The 15,656-nt window shown below is 50.1% G+C and overlaps 2 protein-coding genes across 2 annotated transcripts in view; both read left to right on the top strand.

The window, feature by feature from the left end:
• The window catches only part of Nf2 (NF2, moesin-ezrin-radixin like (MERLIN) tumor suppressor), a 54,181-nt gene extending 40,299 nt beyond the window's left edge, over nucleotides 1-13,882 (top strand). Inside the window, exon 13 of the mRNA XM_048784878.1 lies at nucleotides 10,647-13,882. Within this exon, the coding sequence (XP_048640835.1) occupies nucleotides 10,647-10,697 (51 nt within the window). The 3' untranslated portion in view covers nucleotides 10,698-13,882. The remainder of the gene's footprint in view (nucleotides 1-10,646) is intronic.
• Cabp7 (calcium binding protein 7) overlaps nucleotides 11,413-15,656 on the top strand; it is a 34,861-nt gene continuing 30,617 nt past the window's right edge. The window contains exon 1 of the mRNA XM_048784877.1: nucleotides 11,413-11,516. Within this exon, the coding sequence (XP_048640834.1) occupies nucleotides 11,413-11,516 (104 nt within the window). The remainder of the gene's footprint in view (nucleotides 11,517-15,656) is intronic.

Here is a 15,656-nt window from a genome sequence, read left to right as displayed (position 1 = left end):
TGAGCCCTCAAAGTAGGTTATTCCCAGGTACTCTGTCTGTGGTGATGGTACTGCCCTCTGTGATACTAACCCATGCATGAGCTTGCCTGTCTCTGTCCTCGGGCCACCAGGAGCCCTCCTGAGGGCAGGTGAGACCTGGGTACTGGCCACAGCATGCTTTGATCTGAGAGCAGGCATCCACTTTGTGGGGCCAGGCCAGTCTCCAGAGCCCAGGTGGCTGCCTTGTTCTGAAGAGCATGTCACGGGACTATAGGACTGGTTGTCCTTCCCATTTTGTGTCATTGTTGGGCTGGGAAAGGTCATGGCTTCTTGTCCAGTCAGGTCTGTCTAAAAGCCCTTTGTCTTGGTGATGTACTCCTTCGATAAATAACCCTAGCATGGAAGTGGGGCCAATTCCGGTGCTTTCCAGACTGTGTCTCTAACTGAAGATCACAACCTATCATGTGGTGGTAAGCTCTGCAGGCCTGTAGCCACACCTGGCAGCTTCTGGTCATGGAAGGGAGGGGTCACCCATGCTCACTCATTTTCCTTTAGAGCTTTCCCATTCACTTTTCAAGTGCAGCAAACTCAGAGCATAGGGGTTTCATCTGTCAGTCTGGTGGGCTGCCTGTCCCATCTCAGCTCTTAAGGCAGCTTAGCTTCAACTTCTCTGCAGTGTGGAGTGGGACTGTGCTCGGGGTGATCTCACATTGGAATAGTCCTGTTGCAGGCACCCAGAAGATGAGTGATCAGTGGTTGTTTAGTGAATTAATGGAATGATTGCTGCTTATTCTTCCAATGCCTAGGTGGTGAAGAGAATTTATTTTGTCTGGTAATAAAATAGCATCTTGCCCCTGCTTCTCACCTAATCCCTAGTCCCGCCCATGCCAGTAAGCTCTGCACCGTCCGACAGGGATATAATATGTGTCCTTCGGAGTCCTCATTTAGTCGAGTAGAATAAGTTAATCGGAAATTTCTACCCAAAATAAGACCTGGCATAAGATAGATCATATTTATAGTCATTATCTTAGCAAGAGAAGTTAGCTATTAAAGTCCCAGATAGATCTTTAATAAGATGGATTAGAGCTGTCAGTGGTTCCAAGAATACATGGCATGAACCCTGATTTGGGTGTATCTTGAGCCCTGATTGATTTTGAAGACTATTTCTTTCATGCTTCACATTGGTGTTGATATCCTGACACGCACCAGTGTGTGTTCTGAGCAGAACAGTTATGACCAGCATCAGAATGGGCAAGCCAGGGGGATTTCTGTCCAAGTGGTGACCCCATGCAACTAGTACCACAGGGACCCACCATGGTTTCTAAACTTTGGTTAAACAGGAACAAACAGAAAATTATGATTCATTTCGGCCTATACTTTCAGTTTTTCTCTGCATATGATCATACTGTTCATCTGAATATGATTTTATCCTCCTTCTATAATGATGCAGAATATTTAAATGCTCCAGTTTCCTAAATTTTTTTTTGTCAGGGGTTGGGGTGGTGGGGGACCAGGAATTGAACTCAGGGACACTTGACCACTGAGCCACATCCCCAGTTCTTTTTGTATTTTATTTAGAGACAGGATCTCACCGAGTTGCATAATACCTCACTAAGTTGCTGAGGCTGGCTGAAGTTTCATTTTTTAGTCAAATTTGTACCATTTCTAGAATAGATAGTCAGGTCCTCCATAATGACATTTTGTCAATGGAGGACTGAGTATTCAACTATGGTCCCTTAAGAGTGCATCACCTAGTGACATCATAGCAGTTTGTTTGTGTAAGCACATTCTATAATTTTCACTCAGTGACAAAGTCGCCTAACAACACATTTCTCACAATATGTCTCCATCATTAAGCTATGAGGAACTGTATATGGAAGCATTCATTCATTCATTCGCTTAATGTCTTCTTGTGAACTTGTTTTTAAACATGTTGTCAAGCTCTAGATAATCAAGAATTCTGTTTAATCAAGGGTTAATAAAATGTGGACTTCGCTTATTTATTTATTTGTGGTACTGGGGATGGAACTCAGAAGCACTCTAACACTAGGCTACATCCCCAGCCCTTTTGATTTTTTTTTTTTTTTTTGAGACATGATTTTGATAATTTGCTGAGGGTCTTATTAAGTTGCCAAGGCTGGCCTTGAACTTGTGATCCTCCTGCCTCAGGTTCCCAAGTCACTGGGGTTACAGGCGTGCACCGCCACGCCTGGCAGTCTGCCTTTTAATATGACTGGACTCTCAGCATCACTGGATTACATATTGGCAGTTTTTGCTGCACTCAAAATTTGAGGCATGCTCCATTTTCTAGACTTTGGTGGTCCCTGTGACTGGTGACTCCATGACCAGCCAGATATCTGTGCAAAGGTGGCTCTGAAGTCTTGCCTACCACAGGGTGAACTAATGCAAGCCTAGCAGAGGAGAAGTGCCACCTCAGGCTTTGGAAACGTGAGTACCTAGATGTCGAAGGCAGAGTTCCATCTAGAATATCTGGAGATGAGAGATGGAAAGACCAGTGCTGACTTGCAGAGTTTCCTAAACGTTTCTTAACCTGGGTCCAAACCAGCCTATTTGGATTTTTATTTTATTTTAGTGATTTTAGATCTTAGATTTCAATGGAAGAATGGTTCTCTCACCTACTGCAGTCCAGGTATATAACATTCCTCCTCCTTGTTGAAAAGTTCAGTGTCCGGTGTGGTTCAAGCAGTTCCCATGGGGGCTGTGGAAAGCTGAAGCTAATTTAAGTGTTACCATGATCCCTTAGGAATGCTGAGAGGCTATGCCAGTTGGTTACTCAGGGTTTTACCATTGCTCTGCCACTTCTTTTTCTATAATTTTTCCTCTCTTGAGAGGAATAAAGCCAGGTACTAGGGTATACACCTGTAATCCCAGCTACTTAGGAGGCTGAGGCAGGAGGATCACAAGTTTGATACCAACCTCACCAACTTAGCAAGGCCCTAAGCAACTTAGTGAGACCCTGTCTTAAAATAGTAAATAAAAATGGTTGGCTCAGTGGTAAAACACCTCTGGGTTCAATCCCCAATATGAAAACACACACACACACACACACACACACACCACACTACACACTGGGGAACCTGGATTTGTTTCGTCGTCCAAGGGAGCTGCACATGTTACTGGAATCAGCCAGACTTGGGTGGGGGTGGGGCACATAGGATTCCTTGAGTCCTGAGTGCTTTGCCCTCAGATCCACAGTGCTAATGCAGGAGCTGTGCTCAGGTTGGGGTTTAGCTGTGCTGCCACAACCTGGAGATAAAAACATGGTCCCAGACCATGCACATTTCACGGTCTTGCTGTCATCCTCTTTTAAGAGACTGGTTTCAGTCTCTTGGTCCTGGGCTGGCCCAAGGTGCCAGCAAACAAGTGATAATTTTTGTGTCCATGGTCTCAAATGGAGCAGAGGATTTCAAAGAAATCAACAGATGAGAAGTTATGAGGGTTGTGAGGCTTAGAAAGCTTATTTTATTAGCTTTCTAATCAGACCATCTAGGTCCAGCTGTGGTTCCCACTGAGGGAAGAGACGGAACCAGAGGAGGCTTGACATTCATGGGAAGCTCAGCTCCCACTCCTTGATCAGAAAGACATAAAAGTCCAATGTCATCTTCAATTTCTGCTGAGTCCCCTTGGAGATTCAGGGCTGGCGAAGTGAAGTAGAACACTCCAGACACTCAGGGAAGTGATAAATCACAGGGAGAGAGTGAGTATGCGTGAAAGGCATCTCCCACAATTAAAACAAGCAGCCAGAGCCTCCCTAGTGACCCCTGGTGTACATCACCAGCCTCAAAGATGGATGCTAAGTAATTCATGTTTAATATGTGGTTCCTATGTCCAGCCGTCCTTATGACCCTGTAGGCCACTGCATTAGGAACTGGGCATCTTGTCTGGTAGAGCATCCTTGTCCCTGACACAAAAGGCAGCAAACTGGCTTCTCAGTTCCAGAACCTTCCCTTTGTTGTTGTGCTCAAAGGAGGAGGGAAGAAAGAGGAGTGTGGACTGGGGTGAGAGCAAGTTGTGGGCATTGCACACCCAGAAAAAATTACAGTGGCCACCCAGACTCAGCTCCCGGCTCTGTAGGAGCACATGGAAGGCATTAGGAGTCATTGGCTGATGTTAGGAGGGCTCCTCCTAGATGTGACACTGTGGGCCTGTCCCTGAAGGCCATTCCTAAAAACATGCACACAGTTTTCTTGCTTGTTTCTGGTAACACTCTCAAGAGAAAATTGTGTGTGTGTGTGTGTGTGTGTGTGTGTACACATGTGTGCGCACATGCATGCAATACTGGGGATTGAGCCCTGGGGCACTCTACCATGAAACTACATCCCCAGCTCTTTTTATTTTTTATTTTAAGACAGGGTCTAAGTAAGTGGCTGAGACCTTGAACTTGTGCTCCTGGAATTACAAGCACGCACCACTGCACCCATCTCAATAGTGGATTCTATTGGCCTCTTTTCCAAAGGATGTCAATCCAAGCCTGGTTTTGGTCAAGATGCTTTATCCAGTCAAGCAGTTGTTCTTTGGGAGGTGTTGAGCCTACAAACTGCCTTGCTGGCCTAGGATATTTTATGACTATTTGGAAGTGCCTGAGGCCATTATTAGGCCTTATTTGATGCAGTAAAACATCCCATTTGGCCCCTGGGCTCTGAAGATATGTTTCAGTGCGGCTCTCCACGGGCATCTGATTTGTTGCTGCAACAGTGGGAGGGAAGAGCCGGGATGCAAACTCATTCTGCTGGCTCGAGGTTCTGTTCTTATGAGCCTTGCCATGATTTCTCTTTTGAGATTGGCAATTTAAAAGTGACATGAGTATTTCTGGACCGCTTTCCTAAGGCTCTTGCTCTCAGGGCTGAGTAGACACCATTTAGCCTCCACCTGCCCAGTGAGGTGAATCAAGCCTATTAGTCCATTTGTCAGATGGAAGAACAAAGTAGCAAAAGGCCCTACCAGCCTCACAGCGGCAGCTGAAGACATGGACAGACACATTTCCAGACATCTTTCTGCTGCCTTAGGTCCCTGAAGGATTAATACACAATAGGGCCCCCTGGGTTTTCCTGGGAACATTTCTTTTTAGAGCTAATACCAAATTGGATTTGTTTGTTAGGATGGACGTGGCTTTTCATTCCACCCCTGTTTAGAAATAAGCGTGCAGACAGCCCTGTCCCTGTGTTCATCACCAGATGGCATTTGGGTGCAAGCCATCCTAGCACGACTGCAGAAGAGCTTCATCTGGCCACTTTATAGCAGCAACCCCCTTCAGCAGCCCTACCCCTCTTTGGCTCCAGTTTAGAAGGGGGGCTGCTTACCACACCCCAAACCAAAGACTAGATTGGAATTTCCTGCTCCTAGATGTGGCTGCCACCTTTCTGCTCCAGAGTCTGCTTCCCCCCTGTGGATCCTCATGCCAAACAATCTGCATGTCCTTTTGTATCTTCGCTGTCCCTTGCTCCTTCATTTTCAATATGTAGTGGCGGAGAGGAAGTATAACATGATTTTAGAGCCTGCATTTCAATTTCACTGCATTTTTATGGGACAAGCAGAGTCTTCGTGCCAGGAGTTATTAGGTTAGTATCTAAAATGGGTTCGGTGCTATTGGCATTATTGTTTAAAATGAATTAGATAGCCCCCTCCCCCTTCCTTACGCCCCTCTCTTGGGATGAGTGGATTGAGGCGAGGCCCCCAGAGACTAGTTGAAGGAATCCTGGAACTCTGATTAGTTTTGTTCTCCCAGCTTAAATGTAGAGCTTCCTTTCTCCACTACTGATAGCCCAAGTGGCTCTCTGTCCTGCCCACCCCTCCACCCCCTTTTGCTTTAGGAACAAGATTATCACAATGCGGCCTTGTGAATCAATTTTCTCTCTGTGCTGATGAAAGTGTAATTCATTCTTAATCAAGCAGCCTTGCTGCTGCAGGCTTCATGCCGGAATACATTTAGTTACCCTCCCATCACTTTGGGAAACAGTCCCCTAAAAGGACTTTTAGAGGAGAACTAGAGGAATTGGCAGCCTGCCAGCACTGTGGGTCTCCAGCAGGGGGCACTCTTAGGAGCGATTTTTAAGGAGCTGTGCTTCCACGTGGGCCACCAAGAAGGTGAGAGTGCTTGTCACAGATACCTTCCAGGCTTGCTGTCTCCAGGCCCTAGGGACATTTCTCCAGAGCATCTTGATGGGCTGCCTGTCACATAGCAGTGAGCAAGAGCTGGCTGCATCAGATTGCATGCCTGGGTTAAGGAGACCCAGCTGGCGACCAGGTCTTCTTCTAGGGCTGGGAGGAGCCGGCCTCCTGTCTTACAAGGAGACAGATTTGTCTCCTGAATCTGAACTGGTTTAAATTGGGTGTAAGGGCCATTTTTGTCGTATCACATAGTTTGTGGAACAGAAGGAGGCCTTGATCTGCTGAGTGGCTTCCTTTCCTATGCTTCCACAGCTTGGCAGCTGTCACAAACAACTGGTTGTTTGATGGAGCAGAAGGTAGGATGAAAGGTGATTGTGACAGGGTCAAGTCTGTGGATGCTGGGCAGGAGGTAAGAGCCAGCCTTGCAGGTGGATCAGAGGCTCCATAAGATTAAAAAAAAAAAAAGCCCGATAGATCTGCCACAAAGGAAAGGAAGTCATTCTCTTCAGAATGGACTTGGATTAGTGATAGACTTGAACAACTGGTTCCGTCAAGAGAGGACTTAATTCCTCCTGTGTTATTCACATGGCTGATTCTAATCAGATGTGAAGAGACAGCTGGAAGAGAGCAGCAGGTCAGCCTGGGGCCTGGTGAGAGATTTGGTGTTCTTTTAGTCATCTTTAGGAAACTGGCAAGAGCACTTTGGGTTGGAGACTTTGAGCAGGATCCTCGTGGTTTTACGGTCTTACCAAAGGAGCAGGGTTTGACTGCTAGGCCTGCTGTGGTTGGATTTGACTATGAATTCTGAAGGACAGTGCTGGGAGGACATGGTCACCATTCATGTGCAGCAGAGCTCTGCTCACTTCTCAGAAGGAGTCGAAGGAGGTCCATCAGACCGGGAGGCCCCACGGATGCAGCCATTGTCAACTGGATCCTGGTTGTGTATCCGTGAGCTGAGGTCGTTCTTTTCCCTAATTGCTGAAATGCAAAGACCTCTTCTGGGTGACCTTCTAGATACACTGCAATGTGCACGTAGAGCCCACTTCTGCCTGGAGACTCCCCCCCAGCAGGCAAGGCTGGGAACAGGCAAGCTATTGCTGTGTTAAAGGGAGCACAAACATCTTTTCTTGAATTCTGGTGACAAGTGGGACTCACGGGGCTTCTTCAGTTCTCAACTCACAGTGCAACATAGGACAAGGCGAGGGCCTTCACAGGATCATCTCCTTGGTACCTTGTGGCTCTGTCAAGCAGAGGTGTTGCTGTGTTGTTCAGAGACAGCCAGCCTGGCCACCAGGCAGTAAGACAGACTAAGTATCGCCATGGGCTGGTGAATCTTCGAGTGCAAGAGCCACAGGGAAACCAAGAAGCTTTTTTTAGCTGGTTTTTTTGAGTGGAAGAAGAAGACCCAAAGTTTGTTTTGTGCCACTTTCTCTGAGTCTTTGCCTTCTCTTTTATGCTTCTGCTGCAACTCTGCTGTAAATGTGACAGTAAGCTTTCCAGAACAGACCCTGCAGTGGCAAAGGCTCCCACAGGTGAGGGGAGTGCCCTGCAGGGAGCACAGTTGGTAGAAGCAGTGGGCAGTGGTGGGAGGGAAGGGGCTCCTGAGTTATCTGGAGGAAAGAGGCCCAAAGCCTTTCCACACAGAACCTCATGGCCTCCCCCTGTGCTCTCCTGGTCCTGCCAGGAAGAGGGCATTTGATGTCTAAGATGAAGAATGCTGTGGGGGGAACTAGGCAGAGGCCATGGTGGGGCCTGGAAGGGTTCCTAGCCCTGGGGCGTAAGCGCGTATTATGAATTCCTCAGACGTTGGGGTTCCTAGTGGAATTGGAAATTGCCAGAACTGTAGTGCGAGTTTGGAAGATGGGGGCTGCAGCAGCCAGATCTGCCTGTGGGTGGCGACCATGGGAGACTCCCCTTGCCCTCCGTCTGCCGCCCTCAGTGACCCATGATGCCATGTCTGAGCCACCTCTGGCCAGTGAGCCTAACAGCCTCCGGACCTTTTGGACAACTGTGATGCCCTCTCTCTCTCTTGCATGGTCAGAATATCAACTTTACTGAAAGCCTTTCCTTTCTGTGAGACTGAAGGCAAATTCCTGGTCTGGCAAGAGAAGAGGTGGGCTGAGCCCTGCCCTGCCCTGCCCTGCAGCAGGGGTGGATACTGATTGGGAAGTGGCCCGCCCACCAAAGAGCACTTAGCCTCCTAACATGCTTGAGTAACTGGAATCTGGCGCTGCCAGCGCTGCCAAAACCCTCCCCTGGCACCTCGAGGGGACAGCCAGCACACTCTCTGGTAGCGGATCCAGGAATTCTTGGAGCCAGCATTGTGCAAACAGGCAGGAGGCTCTCGGAGGCCCCCACAGCCTGGGCTCCCTGCCTGGGGAAGTAGCCAGGCCAATGGGGCAGCGCTTGCCCTGTCTCAGAGGCCATGACCCTGCCTTTGCCTGCAGCCCTTCCTGACAAGCACTCTGCTCTGCTGCCCCTGGGAGGAGAGGAGCCAGCGCTGGGGGAGGGAAGGAACGTGATGCTGCTATTAGTAATAACAGCTGCCAGGCTCTCAGCACGTGCCAGGAGTGGCGCTGAGAGCTTCACAAGCGTTTCCCAGTTCCCCTGCAGGTCCCCTGTGAGGAAGGGGCTGACACACCCTGCATGTGCTGGGAACTGAGGCCAGAGGGATTCAGTGACCCACCCAGGGCCACCCAGCTGGTCAGTGGGCCACATGGGCCTTGCTTATGTTTGACTCAAAGTGGCTGTGAGCATGGCTTTGTCCCCTACAGGGCCTCTGCCCCCTAAGGAGCCTTCTGAGGTCTTCTCAGAAGTGTGGGGGAAGCCAGAGTGGAAATGTGGGTACACACCATTTGATTCCAACCCTGAGCCGAGAGGGGTTTTGTCCCAGAAGCTCTCCGGCAATTGAATCTGTCTTTCTGGTTACCCTCCTGGTTCCCATTATCACGGGGCACACAATTGCTGGCCCTTCTCTGATGGCACTGAGGGAGAAGCCCGTCCACATGCAGCTCCCTTCTGGAGGGAGTTCCATTTCAGCAAAGAAAAGCTGTCTCCATTCCATCAGAACTGGGCTTCCAAAGGGCTTCTGGAATTGGTTCCACTGAAGGAAACGGCTCAGATGCCTCCCTGCATTCCGCTTGTTAGTCGGGAACTTCAAGGCCAAAAGATTTGGCAGGATTTAAAGAGTCAGCTCTCAAGCTGTCTCATTTTGAGCTCGCTAATGCTGCCTGTCTTTTGATGGTGAAGTGGTTGGTTTAGAGTCTCCCTCCCATGCCCTTTGTAGAGCCCTGGGTAAGACTGAGGGCTCTTCAGATTTGGAGACAGCCTGAGAGGTTGGAGGGTGAGGAGGGCATGACCAGCTAGCCTGCCATGGCTTACTCCCGAGTAGAGAGACTCAGAGGTTAAGGGTGTTCCCTGGGGCCCCCCAGAGTGCTGAGGGTGGAGCGGGTTCGCCTGGGCTTTTCTCAGCTCCTTGCGGAGCTCCTGCCTTCCCCCATCTTGCCACTCAGCTGTCATTACGATTCGCATCATTCACTCAACATGCTCTGCGCTCCTACCCAATGCCACGCACTAAACTAAACGTTTTGGGGATATGAAGATGGACTCCCTGCTGTTCCTTTGCCATCTCTCCTATGGAAAGTTCTGGAGCTAAATCTAGAATGCACGGTCTTGCCCCAGTGGGTCTATTTCAGGAGCAGAACAGGGCAACAGGAAGACACTTGTGCCAGATCCTTCTGTTTGGGGAAAAGGCTACCAAGTGGTCTCAGAGTCAAGGACTCAGGAAGCACAAACTCCACCATGCTCAGAGTGTGGCCCCTGATCCACCTCTTCCCTTCTGAGCTTCTCTGATGCCATTCTTCTTGGGCAGTGTTCTTCCTGGGAAGGCCTGACAGTTGATGGCCAGAATGCTGCCCATATACACTGTCCCCCCTGCCTGTCCCACATGGGGAAACTGCTGCCTCCCAGCTCATCAGGAGACATCCCTCTCAGCTCCTCAAAGCAGGTCTGCTTTGAGACCACTAGGAGCAGAAGGGACAAGCCCTTCCTTGTCTAACCCGGGCCTGCCTTCCCCAAGTATGGGTTGCCTTACCTGGGAGTCAGGACTGAGAGGGTTTGCCCTGCTGAGCTGGGTCTTCCTGGTCCAGAAAGGATAAGAATCCCAGGCTGGTGTTGCTGTAGATACTGCAGAGGTGACGTCTCAGTCTTTTGTAGACAAGAATATATGAGAATCTAGTAAAATACCTAGGGACCCTTATCTTCTATGAAATGGCAACACTGATGACATTTTCTTGCTAACATGGCTTCTGCCCACCATCCATGCCTCCTGGCATGTCCTCCTTTGTCACCTAATTTGAAAGCTGGGGCAAGTCTGGAATCCTATTTGAACTTGACCACCAGCCTCTTGAACATCTACTTGAACAGGCCTCCCCGTCACTCCAGACCACCTTTGAGGTTAGTCCGTGCAGCAGGAAGGGATCCCACATGAAAGGACAGAAACACACTGCCCCTTTCACTTCTTCTCTGCTCTCTTACAGCTCACTTTGCAGAGTGCCAAGTCTCGAGTGGCCTTCTTTGAAGAGCTCTAACAGGTGACCGGGCCACCCCAGGATCTGCCACTTCTGCTGCTTCTGGCACCAGCGGGATGGGTCCAACACCATGGAAACCACCCTAGGGACTACCTGGGGGCTCCTGTGGGAGCTCCAGAATTTCCCCCATCTTAGTGGAGAGCCCAGCCCCCTTCATGTGCAATTGCCTTTGAACTACGACCCTGCAGAGATTTCTCTCATGGCGTTCTAGTTCTCCTGACCTGCGACTTTAATTTTTTTGAGAAGTGTTTGTCCTTTTTTGTCTTATGTGGGATCCCATACTTCCTCTGTTCCAGCACCATGGTGTGTGTGTGTGTGTGTGTGTGTGTGTGTGTGTGTGTGTGTCTCTGTCTGTCTGTCTGCCTGCCTGCCTGCCTGCCCAATGCTGACCTCCAGAGCCTTGTCTGGGAAATGGTTGTAGGGAGTGAAGTGCAGAGGCCGCCTGGAGGCCAGTCTTGCTACTCCACCCTGCCCAGGGTTCCGGGACGTCCCTGCCCTCCACAGGCGAGGACCTGGCACAGTGAAGCAGTAGGCCTGGCTGTGCTGGGGCCCAGAGCAGCCTGTTGCCACACGTCAGCGGCGAGCTTGCCTGAAGCTCGGGACCCGCAAAGCGATGAGTCCTCAGCGAGGCAGCACTGAGACAGTGCCGGCTGCCAGCTGCTGGGACAGGCAGGCCAGCTGCGACTGGGGAGACTCGGGGAAGAAGCTGTGATGAATGGCCACCAGCCAGCTGAGCGACTGGAGGCAAATAGAGCAGTGTAGGGATCTGACGGTACAGTGTTCACCGCCCCCACAGCCACCCCAGCCCGGGTCAGAGAGGTAGGCGGGAGCCACATGTGTCTTCCCCGTCCGCCTGCCTATGGAGGATGGGGAGCTTCCTGGTCATGTTCTCATCAGTGCATGGAACCCCAGGCATGACCAGGAGTGTGGGGGGTGCTCCATGAGCTCCGAGGCCCCACAGGTACTTCTAGCTGTCCCAACACCACGCTCCAGAGCCCCAGTCCTCCTGCCTCACCCCTCCTCTAGGCCACATGCCAGCAGGACCTTCACTTATACCTGGGCTTCATTTTGCTGTTTCTTTGTCCCCCCTCCACCACCGAAGCTCCTTTATTTTGTGTCCCCTTGAGGGCCCAGCGAGGTCTCTCTCGTCCCTTCCAGCTGGAGCCTGACTCAGGTGTCCACTCGAAGTCGGTGCTCACACAGGTGCCTGGCAGCACTCACCCCATGACTCACTCACTCCAGGGTCTGAGGCCACCTCGGATCCTTTTCTCCATGACTCCTGTTGCAGCTGAGGCCAACCAGGGCCCTTAGGTCCTAACACCTGGGCCTTAACGCAGGGCAAGTGATATGTCTTAATCAGGAAAAAGACACTTATTAACTGAAGACAGATGAGGGCCTCGAGATGTCCCGAGGGCAGAGGCCATCTCAGGTGATTCCATTTGGTTTTGAGAAACTGAGACTCGCTCGTGAGATCCGGCTTTGTTTCCACTGTCAGCCTGAGCTAACAAGGTCCTGGGCTGGCTGCCCCCTTCTTGAGCTACCTTGCCCCTAGGAAACCAGCTCTGGGCACTCAGGGAGGGACTCCAGTCTAGAACCTGAAAGCAGATGGCTGTGGCAGATAGGGAGAGTCCTTGGGAGCTGAAGCCTTGGGCATTTGCAAAGTCACGTCTGGCTTTTGTGCCTGGCTCTGTCTTCTTGGGTGTGAAACCCATCCCTGAATTTCTACCAGGACTTACTTTCCTCCCGATCTGTAAATTTAATCTTTAACAGTGGCTGTGGGGCACAGGAGCATGATAGTCGTTTATAAAAATGATGTTGGGCTGTGTTTTTTAATTTAACTGCTGTGTGTATCTCTGAAGTCCAAGAAATGCCAAGCCATGTGGCCACGCTGAGCTATGGCCACCTGGGGCCCGGCTGACCCAGGAAGGAGGGCCTGCCAGTGACACTAACAGCCAGAAGCCCTTCGGCCCTCTCTGGAGGGAGAAGATGGGGTCCTCAGAATGTTGAGCCCCAGTAGGAGAAAGAATGAAAGTAGCGCTTGGTTTTCAGAGATTTATGCCTTAGCCGAGGTGACTGTTCTGTCTAGTGAGTTTTTGTTTTCTGGTTTGTTTGGGGGGGGGGTGGGCGGTCTTTTTGGTGCCGGGGATTGAACTCAGAGGGCACTGGACCACTGAGCCACATCCCCAGCCCTATTTTGTATTTTATTTAGAGACAGGGTCTCACTGAGTTGCTTAGCGCCTTGCTTTTTGCTGAGGCTGGCTTTGACCTCATGATCCTCCTGACTCAGCCTCCTGAGAGTTTTTTTGTTTTTGTTTGTTTGTTTTGGGTACTGGGAACTGAATCCAGGAGTACTTTACCACTGAGCTAAGTCCCCAGTCCTTTTTGTTTTTCTTTTGAGACAGGGTCTTGCTAAGTTGCCAAAGCTGGCCTCGAACTTGCAATCCTCCTGCCAGAACTTCCTGACTCTGGGGTTACAGTCGTGTGCCACCACGCCTGGCTCCGGTGAGCATTTTGTAGAGCCTGGGAGCTTGTCAAGTAAGGAAGTCTCGGAAGTTCATAGAGAGCAAGGTTCTGGCCATGATTATTTCACTACCAGTGCTTCTGGTGGCTTTTAGGCAGAAGTGCCACCAATACTGAAAGCAGTCATGAAGTCACTGCCCAGCTTGGGACTCTGTGAGGTCATGCTGTTGGCCCATAGCCGTTCCCACATGTTTAATTGAGGCCCCACCTCAGCCACAGCAGCACTCTGACCCGTGGTCACCCCCCATTATTCATGCACCTGCCAGGCCCTGCTAGACAACGCCCTGTGGCATTACATAACATTTTGTGAGTGACTGTTCTGTCATCTTGGGGACAGGTTTCTTGCTCTCCCTCTCTTTTTCAAAAGTCCAGAGGCTGACAACCAGCGACAGTGACTAAGTGTTCCTCCCTGACAGGGCTGGGGCCTCACAGCCCCTGGCGGAGCAGCCTTGGCAAGGATTCAGCCTCTCCCAGTGGCCCTGGGGCCAAGCCGGCCCTCGTGGGATTCCAGGGACGCTGCATCCATTTTCAGAGATGTCAAGCAGCACTTCTTCCTGTAGGGCCTGACTCACGCCTCCTGTCAGAACCAGACCTTGGAAGGCTTTTTCTATTCTGGGGACTGTTGTAATTTAAGTGATTGTTTTAATAAAAATTCTAAGCTCTAACAGTTTGCCACGGGCTTCCTTGGTTTGCTTGTCGCTCAAACTATTGAGGTGGCAAGACCAGGGCTGGGTGGTGGGGCCTGCTTTTGTGGTTCCATGAGGACAAGAGCCGACTGCCCAGATTTCACCTCTGGCTCCTCTTCTCTGAGGGCCAGGGATCACCTCCATCCCTGCTCGTGGCATCGTCTCTAACAACCCCTTCACCTGGGGACTCTTCCTGTGGATCACACTGAGGTGTGGGAAGGGCCCTGCTTGTCCTCGACTCCAGACCTGAGAATAGGGCACTGGAGTGGGGAATCCCTCTAGGCACTTCTGCTTCTAGGGTTTATAACTCTGGGCTCTGGAAAGTGGGGGACACATAGAGCCACGAGGACCCAGGCACCATCTATAGGGTGGCAGAGACTTGGCTCCTGTTACAGGGCTACCCAACATCTGCACTTGAAATTGGGAACCATCCCTGAATGCAGAGCTTATGTTTATTTATTTATTTTTTAATCAACAAAAGTCTGTTATTAAGACCAAAACTATCATTGGATAACTCTCCAAATCACTGCAGCCTAAAATCAGAAAGCCAAGTGGCTAATGTGATTATCAGTATTTCGAGGGGACCTTTCTGTCTCTTATAAGAATATATTTCTATTCTAATCATTCAAGCCAAGGAAAATAGCCCGTCAAAATACAGTCACATGGCACCTAAAGTTGTGGTCAGTGACAGACCACATATTCCACAGTGATCCCATGAGATTATATGGCCTAGTGATGTCCTTGTGTAAGTGTACTATGCTCACACAATGACGAGAATCACCTAATTATAAATTTCTCAGAATGTGTCTCCATCTTTAAGTGATACATGGCTGCATACAAAATATTCCCCAAATGTCCTTGTTAAATATTATTAGTTTTTAAATCTACTTTGGAAATATCACTAGTTTTTGACATATATTTTGGAAATATATATAATTAGAGAAATGTAAAACAGCAATACGTTGTTAGGTTTTAACATATAGTTATTAGACAAATAATAACAAAACTTTATTTCTCACATGTAAATTGTTATTTTTAATAAGTGGAGGTAGTCCTGATTTCTTTGTGGTCAAACCAGAGAAAGCACTTTGTACATATTTGTTATTTTAGGTTGTCCTGATAATATTTTTTCCTAACCCTTTTTAAAAAAGACAACCCTGATCCTCAAAAGACATACACGGAGATCCCAAGGTCCCTATTAAGCAGGATTCGAAATAACCACACTGCCAGGTATTTGGGTGTTGAGGAAGTGGGTTGAGCTCTGCTGGTGTTTTTAGTTGAGTGTGATCGTGCTCTGAACGCAGAGCTGCTGGCCGGACCTCAGGGCTTCCTTGTGGCATTTGCAGCTGGGTCCCAAGGGATCCCCGGCCCCCCCCCCCCCCCGTGGCTCCTTCTGACCTCCCTGCCAGTGCTTCCTCCTTTGTCTTGGGCCGTGCCTGAGTGGGGAGTGCCTGGCAGCTGCTCCCCAGGGCTACCCTCCCCTGGAGCCTCCCTATGGAGGAGAGGATAAGGCGCCACCCACGTGTAATGAGGAGCTGGCAGCCCAACTCTGAGGGGAAAGGTACCTGGAGAAGATTGCTGCGACTGTGTCTAATCCAATCTCGCCGTCTGGGGACGAGAAAGACAAGCGTCTGCATATCCCCGGCTCCCTCTCAGACAGCCCAGGCAGCCTCCGCTCCTCTAGGGAGAGAGGCCAAGGGCTCCCCTCCCCTCCCAGCCGCGCGGGGCTCCCTGGCAGCCTGTCATTACTGCA

The sequence above is a fragment of the Marmota marmota genome, unplaced genomic scaffold, assembly GCF_001458135.2.
Source record: "Marmota marmota marmota unplaced genomic scaffold, marMar, whole genome shotgun sequence".
In the NCBI taxonomy this organism is placed as follows: Eukaryota; Metazoa; Chordata; class Mammalia; order Rodentia; family Sciuridae; genus Marmota; species Marmota marmota.
Note: the sequence above shows the minus strand (reverse complement) of the source record. Positions and strands in the feature narration are given on the sequence as shown.